The sequence below is a fragment of the Eimeria acervulina genome, genomic scaffold, assembly GCF_000499425.1.
Source record: "Eimeria acervulina Houghton genomic scaffold, Eah_scaff1, whole genome shotgun sequence".
Classification (NCBI taxonomy): Eukaryota; Apicomplexa; class Conoidasida; order Eucoccidiorida; family Eimeriidae; genus Eimeria; species Eimeria acervulina.
Window position 1 is genome coordinate 61,230 of NW_013550436.1, and position 12,650 is coordinate 73,879.

The 12,650-nt window shown below is 51.9% G+C and overlaps 1 protein-coding gene across 1 annotated transcript; it reads left to right on the forward strand.

The window, feature by feature from the left end:
- Nucleotides 1-5,621: 5,621 nt before the first annotated feature.
- On the forward strand, nt 5,622-11,904 carry EAH_00000130 (DNA repair protein, putative; the record flags this gene model as incomplete). The annotated part of the gene is made up of 10 exons (XM_013397874.1): nt 5,622-6,096; nt 6,255-6,415; nt 6,579-6,998; nt 7,145-7,269; nt 7,543-9,102; nt 9,208-9,338; nt 9,439-9,608; nt 9,745-9,987; nt 10,196-11,458; nt 11,665-11,904. The coding sequence occupies 10 exons, from the start codon at nt 5,622-5,624 to the stop codon at nt 11,902-11,904; spliced, it is 4,788 nt and encodes a 1,595-aa protein (XP_013253328.1).
- Nucleotides 11,905-12,650: the final 746 nt, after the last annotated feature.

The following is a 12,650-nucleotide window of genomic DNA, read 5'->3' on the forward strand; positions in this document are numbered from 1 at the left end:
AGACTGAGGCGTCCAGGGACAACTTTTGTTCGATAGTTTAGGTCTATTTCGCACTTCTGGATGTTGAACTGGGTGCAGCTGTAAAGACGTTGCGGCCACTGCTGCTCCCGTAGGACGCTGTCTGTAACGACAGGCCTCGACTGTAGCGTGCTCTTCTTTGGGAGGGTCGTCGATCCTATCAGAGAGATGTCACGAGGTGCAGAAGTTTCAAATTACTTGGTGTAGGCGTTTCCAGAAACAAAAGGCACCCGTTCCCAGTCTCGAGGCGTCCTGGGCACAGCGGCCCAAGGGCCTGGAGCTGGGGTGTGAAAGCGGCCTGTTGTGATTTGCAACGCACATTCCTGCAACCGTTGCAAGATAACCCTCATGTTTGTACAGATAAACCGGCTTTGCGCATGCAAGGACACTGCAGATAGTTGGTTTGCACTTGCTTGTCACCCAGAAGGCAGCGTACACGCAAGCAGAAATGCTGTACTTCAGAAATAGCACGCTACATTGCCCCCGCTTTGGGCCAAGCAGCACACGCCTTTGTATACCTAGTAGAGCAGCATAAGGCGGGTGGACTCCAAGGATGAGCCCTGCTGCATCTACTTGCTGCTGCTTGGGTTTGTGTTGCTTCGCGCCGCCATCGGTTGCTCCTGCTACATCTCCTTACGGCTGCGTCCCTTGTTGTTGCCTATCTTGCTGCTGGGTGTTTTTGATTTTGTGCCGTTTTTCTCTGCATCTCTTGCTGCTGCATCGCTTGCTGCTGCGTCCCTTGTTGGTGCACAGCTTTTGCGTTGGAGTCCCAGCTGCTTGGGAAACACTTTCTGGTGCTGTTAATCTCTAAATGAGAGGGATGCAGATCTTAAGTCGCTGCGTATGCCACTCCGCTGTCAACATGAACACCCCTTTGGGGTAAAAGCAACCCCACAACGAAGTCAGGATCGGCAAGCGCGGCAGATGAGTCCGTGGACCTGCCATGAGTCTGTTTTGAGTAATATACCCTGCATTGTCTGGCACTGCTGCTGTCTCTGTTTGTTCTAGGGTCCCGCTGTTTGCGTCAGTGCTGTGTGTGTTTTCTTCCTTTTGCTGCGCCTGGAGGGCCCCACCGCTTTGCGCAGCGACAGCCATTTTGCGTGTGTTGCAGCAAATCTCATCGTGGGGAGCCGAGAAAAGTAGAAGCCGGCGGAGCATGTGCCTGCAGGTGTTACTGAGTGCAGCAGTTCCTCCCTGATATCCATCCCAGGTAAATGCTCCATACGCCTCCGCAGCCCATCGCCAGGCAACGCCAGGCCCTTCTGCAGCAACTATAGTGCTTGCTGTGCAGTTGCTGCCGCGACACGCCTCTCCATTACTCCTGAGCAGAGGAACCAGTACTTCCTTCCATTTCAACTACTGATCCTGCCCCTGCTGGTCCCGTTCCTGCTGTAGCTGCTGTTCTTAAGCCTACGAATTCCGCTCGCTTATCTGCTCTGGCTGGGAAAGGGATCGAAAAAGCTACCCAGTTGAATATCCAGCCAATAGCCTCTTCGAAAAGGCATAATGACGACAAAAGCGAAGAAAAAAGAGAGAGCGAGCTGAGAACACTTCTGTAGCTCAAAGCAGCAGACGCAACTCGGACGCGCGGAAAGCCCACTGAAGCAGAGCAGCTGTGTCCTCTACACAGGGACGTAATTTACAAGGAGTAACGATGAGTTCTTCCTACCTAAGTTCCGACAAGGTGCATCTAAGGGACGAGGAAGGGCAACAGTTGCAAGCTGAATGGCCACGGATAAAAACCACAATAGGACGAAAGGCAAAAGCCAACCCACTCTAGCCTAGGCCTTTCTTCATCCGCCTTCTGCCGCTCCCGTGCTGCTGCGTCCGCTAGCGCAGATCGCTGCTGCTGTTGCTATTGTTTTTGTTGAGCGCATGACGTTGCGGCAACCCGGGGCGGGCATACCTCATTGCGACACCCTCTTGCAGTGCCCTTTTCTTCAGAGCCCATCACGTAGTGCAGACTACGCAGTAGTATGAAAGCTCCAACTCTAGCGCACAGCTTGTATGAGTTGCGGATCTCTGCTAAGCACCACGGTGTGCGGCTCAGCCCAAAAATGTGGAGAAAACGAATTGTTGTCTGTAGCGTCGCCGTGCCCGCCGTCGGCACAGGAAGGGGAGTATATCAAAAAGGAGAAGTACGCTACGCCGGAGATCATATATGTAGAAGGCTGTGCGCCCCTCTACAGAGGAGACAGAACTGTCCACATAGAATTGTGCGCAGCTCAACTCTGCTCCGTGCCGTGCGCGCCCTCGTTTGTAGTCGCCGCGTCTGAGCCAAGCAAAGCGCTTAGATGCTCTTGTAGAATCGCCTCGCACAAGGGATCGTCAGAAACCATTCGGGTTGTTGGCCTCCAAGCTATTTCTCGTTTTCTGTGGCCTTTAAGGATCCTTACACGTGCGCCCGTCACCTCCGACTGTTCCCTCGAGCAACGACGTCTTCCGTAGTGCGAGGAGAGTTCGGGGGAATTTCGTTGAATCACTGACTGTTTTAGGCATCAATGGTATGGTAGCATATCAGCATATCCACCTTTGGGTGTGTCAACGGTGTCAGCCAATGTGATAAACCGAAAACGAGCAGCAAAGAGCGCTACCCAACGTATGGCAATGGTTTACTTCTTTGGCTGCTTGCTCTCCTGCGGTTCTCGAAAAGGGTACGAAATCACTAAACCTACCCTGCCTGAGTCTAAAGTGGCTGCTGAACGCCGTTTTTCCTGAATTTCTTGACTAGCTCCCCCTCGCGTTCTTCATGCGTTCCCGCTGCATCTCAAGCTGGGTCGAAACTCAGAAGCTGCATGCACACGTGTCTGGCTTTTAGCAGCCATATCTAATGTCGGGCTACTCAACAGTGTTTTGGTGAAGACTCGTGATGCTAAAAATGCAGCTGATAGAATAGTGCACCCTTCTATTATACGCCCACTCCAGAAAGGGGAGGAAATCACGCCATTGTGGTGATATGACTGCGCTCAGACTCTCAACTGCTGCAAAAGCATGTGGCTGATAAGTTCAGTTTGAGCGTCTTCCTCCTTGTGCTTCGCTCTAGTAACAATTCAGTTGGCACTGAGAGGCTTTATGAATTGGTGTCAGAAGCAATACAGCTTTTCCGGAAACCCTGGAGATTTCAAAGAAATTAATCAGGCCACTCGCTCTGCTGCAACTGAACTCGATCATGGCAATGAAAAGGACATATTTGCTAAATCCATCCTTGACAAACCCGCTACCCTCACACCCTCCAACTCATAGGCAAGAAAGTAAGAAATCTACTGATATATCCGCCAGATTCACTAGGGAACCAAAAGATCCTGCAAGAGTGCCGCTTTTGGAGGTGTTCTGCAGCTATTGCTGCTGTCATTGTGGACGGGTGAGGAGGTATTATTTGGCTGTGGACACCAAGAGGCCCTAGCCACCAGTTCAATTGCTGTGTTGACCTCACCGTGGCCTGCCACAGCAAGTTCGTGCATAAAGCTGGTGTCGACACCGCTTCACTCCCTACGCACCTGCAGAGGGCTCCTTCTTGCGTACCGAACACTTTTGCTACCTCTCGCTGAAGTTGTATAAGTAGCAGACGGTAATTTTGCGCGTTTCATGCCGTTGGGTTGCCAAAGAGCATCCTCCCAAACAAATCTGAAACTGGAGTAGGTCGTTAGGACAAAGCGTTTGTCGAAGTCAAGAAGCTCGAGTACAGGCGAAAATCTCGATGAGGCTTCTGGCGGCTTATTCTTTGTTCGCGTTCTATGTTCCATTCTGTCGATGTCCCCCGAAGAAAGTGGAATCTGCGTCTGGGCATTGCCACCGTTGCTCCGCTTTCCCTTGAAAAAAGACTTTGTTGGCAAGTGTAGTTTTTCGGGTTCCTTCTTATGAGAAAAGCGCAACTCCAAAGAAGTCCCTAACTGCCGTCACAGCATGATGCCTGTCATGCATGGGTGGTAGGGAAAGGCGGATGTATTTCTCATGGTATGGTTTCGCAGTTAGAACACTCTTAGTTGGATGTACTGCCCTCGTTCCAGTGAAACAAGCCGCCCTGCCGTTGGTTTCCTCCCACCTGGAAGCCAGATCCTAATCAACCTCCACATCAAGAGGAAGGAAGCGCTGAATCTTCGATAAAGATTTCTCGGAGAATACCTAGAAGTTTTCTCTTTTGGCAATGCGCGCCTTCACGAGTTATAGGTGCTCTCCACGAGGCCACATTGCCGTGGAGGGTGCGGTTCACAACTTGCACTTTCCTCAATGAGCCATGGGGTGCTACCAAGTGTAACAAGATTCTGCGGTCACAGAAGGTGACTGTCGTGAGCTGCAAGTGTCCAAAGACTTGGAATACGAGTTTCCGGAAAGCGGCTGATCTCCACTCCTGCCTTCAGGGTTCCCAGGCACAGCAGCCGAAGGCCCCAGGGCTGGTGCGTAAAGGGGCTGTGCTCTCATGGGTTGCAGCATTGCTTGCAGCAAATCCTACTGCACGGAAAACCCAGGCACAAGCGTGGCCAAGCAAGCTATATATGCATGCACGAACACTGTAGGCAATTGAATCACATTTATTTGCCTGTCAGTAGCCAACGTGCGGGTAAGTAGGAATCCATATATCAACTTCTGGCGGACCATGCTACGAAGGGGAGTCAGTTACGGCTCTGTGGACTGGAGCGGAGGAACAAATAGAATTGATGAAATATCAGTCTCAATGTTTCCACCCCCAATTATTCTCCTTACTAACTATTTAACTGTTTTCATAAAGACATGGAGAAGAAGCTAGGGAAAACAGAGTGCTGCCTCACTTTAGCACAGCTTGAGGAGGTGGTCAGCATCGCAGCTAAATGGCATCTTCCAGGCAGCGACTAGAACTTTAATCAAGAAGGAAGACAATGCTTGCTAAGGCACAACTTTCAAGGAGAGGAAATATCGCAAAGAATCAACAGCACCCACCAACTGGGAAGTTGTTGACGTTTGGTCACTCCAAGCATATTCACCCCATTGGACAGCATTTTCGGGCTTATTCATCATTTCGTAATTGTGGCGGCTTCTACAGGGAAGCTTGCATTTAGGGCTGCTTACTACCAAACTCAGTCGACTGTTCTCTCGTTCAGCCCTAGCTCGGCCGTTGCGCGAGTGACCGAAGGTTGAGTGCCTACTGTGGGCAAAGTAGTTAAAAATAGGATAGATCGCACCCAGACTATTCGGCTTTTGCATTTACCAACGTTTGGGTAGACTTTCGCTACACTTGATAGGGCCTCATCGTTGAAGGCCTACTGGTTGCCGCTCCCTTGAGCAACCCCACTGCTTGCGGCTAGTCTGGAAGAGTTGCTCTCAGTGGATATTCTGCGTGCTAGAAGGCCTCTAGCTTATTTAGGAATCCTGTTACACAAGAAAACCTTTCCAGATCTGCATATTTTTCCGAGTGGGAGCTGTAGCTTTCCCGTGGAGTATTTCCCTCCCGCCAGGGACTATACTTGACTATACAATGGCTGGCTTACTGGAGCCGGAGGTATCTGGGTTCGATGTAAGCGGAGTATCGCCTCATGCATTCTGAAGGAGTCGTTCGTCACATGACGACGCGAGGTACACACGCTAAGGAGGCGCATTGGGACGAGCCACGGCAGACATCAAGTTTTGCAATGCACCGTGCTCATCAGGATGGAAGCCGATCTTCTGACCACGATGAGGGCGCATCACGCTTTGCCGCCCTCGTGCGCTGCAGTGTGCAGGAGGCGCAGGAATGGCTGTGTAAGAGCGCTGGTTCTATTGAAGCAGCCCTGGATAGTTATCTTGCCCAAGAACGATCTTCCAAGCGACACAAGACAAATGCAGCTTCGCCTCGTCCATGCAGCCCGAGTTTAAACTCGGCATTTAGCCCAGTTGAGGTGGATTTTGCCCCTCGTAAATCCGCTACTGTGTGGAAGAGGCACTCCGAAACCTCCAGGAGAGCAAGTCCGGATTTTTTCGGTCCGGGGGGCCAAGCGAAAGTCCAAGCAGGTCGAGAAACACCTTCTGGAAACACAGAGTTATTGATAGACCTGGTTGACGACTCAGGTGAAGAAGACGGAAATCTGACGAGTGAAACTAAGGTGTGCGATCCACGCAAAACAGCTGGTGAGGCGCTTTTCAACAGGAGTGCTGAGGATACGCGTACAGTGGTGCGCAAAAGAGAACTGTGTTTTCGATTTCTCGCATGCTGTGAGATATGGACAGTGGTGGGTCAGCCTGTAGCACAGCTAACACGCTCGGTATAGCAGGGATTGCTTGCTCAGGCAAATTTGGCTGCGCTGACGAAGTACCCCCCCCCGAACCTGCCAAGGGGCCACCCGCTCCTGCTGTCGATGATCTTCCAGACGACTTTTCGTTTTTTCTTGGTAAATGCGTGGCAAGCGGCACCGTCACGAGCGGCACAATGAGCAAATTGAGCCTCACAGTGAGTCGTCGCTCATTCTTGCTCCGCACTCCTGCCGTTAGCCAGTTAGGCATCCCGGCTTGTCTTCGTCTGGATTAAAGGCGCTTTGCTGAGTATATTCACCATCTCTCAGTTGGCGTCATCGACGCTTGAGGCTGGCTACTCTGTACTGCCATTGTCTCAGGATCCGTTGACACTGATGGTAGAGGTACGGCTGCCTCATACACAAAGATGGGGGCCACAGCAAGGTTCCCGCAGGGCTAAAGTATCTAACAGCGGATACAGGATCCTTTACATACACCTCGACGACCCCGTCCTCCTAGAGCACCAACGACGCCTAGGGCAACCAAACCTCCGCTCTCGACGTCCTGATGAAAGCCCACTTTTCTCGTGTGGCTCATCGAACGCAGTAGGGGGTAAGAAAGCAGCGAAAGGTTCCAACCGCTGCAGCCCGCTGGCAGGATTGGACTTCCACAACCTTCTTTCCAGCATCTCTGAACAGACAACTTTCTTGCGTCTTCTCATTGACGACCGGGAAGCTGTACGCTTTGACAGGGAGGTGGCTAGCGCCTTAGCCCCTCTGCTCCTTTTGGGGGCCATTAAGGTAAGACTTGGGAATGCAGAACGTCCTCCCCCATACAAATACTTCTTTTGTAAGCTGAGTTTCTTCATTCTAGGATGCTGTAGGTGCTGACAAGTTCAAAGGCCTCTCGTGGTCAGTGCTTTGATTGGGCCGTTGCGATTTCATAGGTCGACGTCTGCTGGCTTCCAGATAAAATGCCGCCTCGCCGTCTCGCGATTAACAGTACTCTTTCCGTCCGCATGACTGTGCATATGACCATACAGGCGCTTCGCTTGAGCGCGCTTCGGCAAAGGTAGCAATTGCTCAGGATGCTACTTGCTGAACTAGGGCTGCGTGGAAACCACCTTTACGGACACTTCTTAGAAGTGCTACACTTTGGCTCAGTGCCGACGCCTACCGTTCTGCGCGAAATGCCTTTCGTGCATGTGCATTTTTCTGTAGTCCTACCCGGTTTACATGGCTGTCCAGTGCTTTCTTTTCCTTTGTGCTCCCGTGCGAAGATTTTTTTGCGTTTTGTTTTGGTTATCACTGTTATCCATTGCCGTTTTTGATTGTTTTGTCTCAGAGGAGATCCATATTTGAGTCAAGTTCACTTTCCTCTTCTGATCGGACAGGCGTTTGAGTCACTTCTGCACCTTCTGGCCTTGCAGCCAGTCCCTGCCGGTTCTTTACTGCCAGAGGAGGAAAGGGACGCCAATGTATTGGGGCCGGATGAAGAGGCCGAAGTCCGCAAGTCCCTGGATAGCCTTAGTCGACCTAAGGGGCCCTCTGGGTCATCGCTAACCGGAAAAGAAGACACAAGGGGAGCATCAGAACGTTCTCTCCAGGGAGCATCTCGTGCCTTCAACAGGGAGGAAGAAAGAGGGGAAGTTAGTGAAGGCACCGATGTCTTTGATGAAGATGAAGAATATGCGGAAAGGAGCGACGCTCTCTGCCAACTGGTATTGAAAGACCGTGCTGAATCAGCCAACCTGCAGCGAGAACAGCAACGTCGGCGCCGACTGGGCAGTCTATACCCTCCAGCTAGTATGTTTGCCTCCCGCCTTCGTCCATATCAGGCTCAGGGTCTCTGGTGGATGCTTCAATGTGAATCGGAACAGAGCCTGCGCCTGGAAGATGAAGATGAAGAGCTTGATCCGCTCTGGGCAAAGTACGATCTTCCTTCTGCTGCAGCTGCTTATGGTACGATGCATGGCCCGACACTGGTCCCGGCACCCTCCTCAGATTGCAAGCGTGCCAGGACGTTCGTTCCCAGGTGTTTCTACCTAAATACGAGTTCAGGGCTCGTTTCACTGGAGAAGCCAAGCACAACGGGCCGAGTGAGAGGCGGCATTTTAGCAGACTGCATGGGCTTGGGGAAGACTGTGCAAGTCCTTGCCCTCATTGCTGTCAGCGAATATCAAGAGAGGGATCCTGCGGGTGCTGCTATATGGCTGGCAGCGTCAGTGGGGGGCTGTGCACACGACACGGGAGCAGCCTCACGGACCTCAAGTGCAGCAAAGCCCGTGAGCAGCCCAGACGAACTGACAGGAGCAGCTGCTAGGCAGTGGGATGCTTTCGCGTCGTCGCAGCTGTCTGCATCTCCAATATCTGTAAGCTCCGACGGCGACGGTGCAGACCTGAACCGTGGCCGTGGGCAACCTATTCCTTCAGGGGGGAGGAATAGTCTGTTGGCTGTCGATCCCCACACTTTACAACGCACTCTGAAACGCGGTAGAGACAATCTTCTGCAAGGGGGAACTCTCATTGTCGTGCCACTTTCGCTCATAGGGCAATGGTACGCAGAGGTGCAGAGGCACTTAGCACGCGGGGTGGCGACGGTCTTGCAGTATTACGGCCCTGCTCGCCCAAGAGACCCCAAAGTGCTCGCTGCATACACCATTGTGCTCACCAGCTACCAAACACTTGCATCCGACTTCCGTCATCTATCAAAGCACATACAGGCAGAGAAAGGTACCTTGCACTGTGAACCGCATTCGGCCCACACACTGGAGCTAGGATGCGTCCCCGAAAGCCCTATTGCTAGCATTCGTTTTCGGAGGGTTATACTGGACGAAGGCCACATTATCAAGAATACCTCGTCACTCGTTAACCGTGCGTGCAATTCTGTGGAGGCTGACTCACGGTAACTCGCCCCTATTTCCCAGAATTCTTCTCTTTTTGCTGAACGGACGCGAAAGCCGCTTTGGAACAGTTGCTTCTAGCTGTGAACTTTTTGAGCGTTTCTCAGTTGGGTACTGACGGGAACGCCTTTGCAAAATGATCTCTCGGACGCATTTGCCCTTGTCCAATTCCTTCGTGTCTCTCCTATGGGTAGTCGGAGGTGGTGGAGGGCAAAAGTCACTCAAGCCATGGAACGAGGTATAATTGTGGTTGCTTGACTCGTTGTGGGGAGTGGGACAACTTCATATCCCTTGGTTTTGTTGAATGCTCTGGGACAGAAGAGGTGTTTTTGTTGCAGGGATGGTGCGGGCGGCAGTCGAGACAGTGCGGAGCATATTAGTTCCGTTGATGCTGCGACGGCACGGGGATCAAATAGGAGAGGATGGAAAACCACTTTTGCCGCTTCCGCCGCTCACAATCCACACCTTCACGTTACAGCTTACGTATGAGGAACGTCTTTTCTATCAGGTTAGCTTGCGTTTGCGAAACCACTTTTTCCGTGTTTGTTCCAACTTGTAGAGGCTATGTAAGTCCGGCATCTCGGTGGTAGTGGCAGCAACATGAATAAGGAAAGGATAACGCTGGCTCTGCGATGTCTATACAGACCATTTTTGAGCATAGCAAGGCCAAATTTGACCAGCTTGTTCAAAGTGGCCAAGTGCTGCAGCATTACACACACGTCCTTCAACTCCTCCTAAGGCTGCGCCAAGCGTGCAATCATCCCCTGCTTCCGTCGCACCGTGAACAGCAACGCCGTCAACAGTTCATCGATTTGATATGCCCCGCTCAGGATCCTTTGAAATGTCGAAGCCGCGATGCTCTCGGGGGACTGACGAGTCCATCTCCGGTAAGGCCTGCGCAGAAAGTCTTGACTACCATTGTTTTGGCGCGTGTACTTAGCCCTGCGCACTGCGGAAAAGCTTGCTCCGATGCGCACATTGCACCTGCTTTATCTACGCATTTCCATTGGGCAATGATGATGTGGCTGTGTACGAGCCTTCACTCGAAGATATCCTGGCTATGCAATGGCATGATTTCGTTTCTATCTGCTACAGCCTCCACGTCCGGCGCCTGACCCAATTTTACAAAAATACATCCAGGATGCTGTGGAGGGTAAGCTTGAAGATTGTCCGATTTGTCTCGAGCCGCCAACCGACGCAGTCGTGCTAACAAACTGCTGGCATGTGCTTTGCGTCACCTGCGTGTTGCTGCTGCAAAGCAATAGCAACGGCGCAGCAGCGGCTTGCCCAACATGCAGAAGTAAGTTCCTTCATCAGCACGTCCGGCTGCTTCCGAGCGGTCCGAAGGCATCTGCCCAGCGATGGATTCAAGTCGTGCAGAAGAAACACCGTGAGGCGCTCGCAGCTGCGGACGAGGCAGGATCAAAAGATGGCAAGCAGACCGGGGCGCAACAGGCACCATCAGGAGAGAGAGAGTGCTTCTCTTCAGTTTTGAATGCGGCATGTCCAACGGAGGATAGCTCTACGGATTTACACATTTCCGCTGCAAAGTATGAGGGAGCTCTTCTTGCAATATCTGACGACACTTTTTTTTTCAGCACAAAAATGCGACTACTTCTTGCGCTTTTGGAAGCAGACGTTACTGCGGGAAGGTCCTGCGTCATCTTCTCGCAGTGGACATCAATGCTGGACCTCTTGGAGATGGCATTTGCACGCGTCGAAGCGGTTCGCAGCGCTGTGCAACCCCGTGTCTCAGGTGCCAGAAATGATGATAATGATGATGATGATGATGTTGTTGAGATGGGAGCCACTTCTGCTGAAAGGGATACACCTCACTTTCCAACTGGCAAGCTTAACAATGAGGTTAGGAGAGGGGAATACCTCCTCTCAGCCCAGCAGGAAGCGCCGACTAAGCGGCTGTACAACTACCGTCGGATTGATGGAACACTAGGCCTAGAGGCCCGACAACGCACAATTCAGTGGTTCTCAGACGATAACTTGCGTTCCATGTCACCTAAAGTAGGTTCGTGCACCTCAAGAGCAACTGAGGCGGAAGTAGAGCCGTTTATGGGGCAGTTTAATCTGCAGCCTTTCGCTTGCGCGAGCGATCCGACTGGGGATTGGCATAGGGAAGGTGGTCCACCATTAAAGCAGTTCGGCGCAACAAAGTCAACCATGGGGAATAAAGGCGGCGAGGACCGTCTTTCTTCTCAACATGGAAAGATACTCTTATTGTCCTTAAAGACGGGGAATGTGGGGCTTAACCTTGTTAAAGCAACACGCTGTTACCTCATTGACGGTTGGTGGAATCCTCAGGTCGAGAAGCAGGCGATGAGGCGCCTTTGGCGGTACGGACAGGTGAGACCGTTACCCACTCCTACTGGCCTGTGCCTATAGACTGCTTTATTTGGACAGTTAGCAAATGCCTGCAGCTTGCGGCATTCTTTGTTTTTCGTTTACTGCCTAAGCCACATAGTGGAATAGTGGGCCTCGCGCATATGGTTCCAAGGCTTAATATGCCTGGCTTCGCTACTCCCGAAAATGCGATTGCGCCATGCTGACAGGATCAACCCGTTTCTGTCTATCGCTTTGTGTGCGCTCGAACGGTTGAAGAGCGGATGGAGGAGCTGATGGAGTGGAAAGGCCGTCTTTCGCGAACCACTCTTCGCTCCGCGGATGGCTTTGAGCAGGAGAGACCAGCGGACCCGGAGGCAGGCGACGCTGACAAGAGAAGAGGACGCCTGTCTCTGCAGGACCTTAAAAAGCTGTTTGAAGGATGGGAAGCTGGCTCAGTTCCCACATAGATCTTGCTATTTTGACAGGGTACAATTGCCTTTATAGGGCATATTGCCCAATGGATCTCGCTTGGGTTTGCGTCCCGTTCGTGAACAAGAAGCAAGAGCAGTCATCGTTATTCAACTTGCAGAGCTGTCTATGTCCGAGTAAATAATGCGAGTTCTTGCTGCAGTGCCTTTGCACACTTTTGCCGCCTTCCTTGTTACTGGAATAGGCCGGCGTCCTGTTATGTAGGGATAGTGCTCCAGCGCACGGATAGCTGAGTAGGCCTTGCAACCACCGAAGAACACAGCAAATTAGATGCTGACTGCATTCTTGGGGGGAGGCTGTCTCGATGACAAGGCGTTTAGGGCTTTGCCGCACTCTGTTACTGTGCTCAGTGCGTGTAGTGCTTCAACCTACCTCTAGGCAAAAATACAGCCCAGTTGACAGGGAGATGGTCTGGGATCTCTTTCCAGTTTCCCCGGCAGAGCTGCTGCTTCAGCGAATGTGGTAAAGATTTTACAGGAGGGGGTCATCGTGCTTGCCGTTACTGCCTCTGTCGGGCGCACTTATCGGTAGCAGGGTCGAAGTATTGCCATGGTCACTTAGTGGGCCACAAAAGTTGAAGAATAGAGATGGAGTCCCAGCAGGTACTATCATAAGCTGATAATGATGCTGCTTGTTATATACATATTTCAGCTCGATACCTACCAACGGTGCGAGCTCGTGTGTTTGTACTAGTGCATGCCGCCAGCTTTTGCCTCGTCGTGTG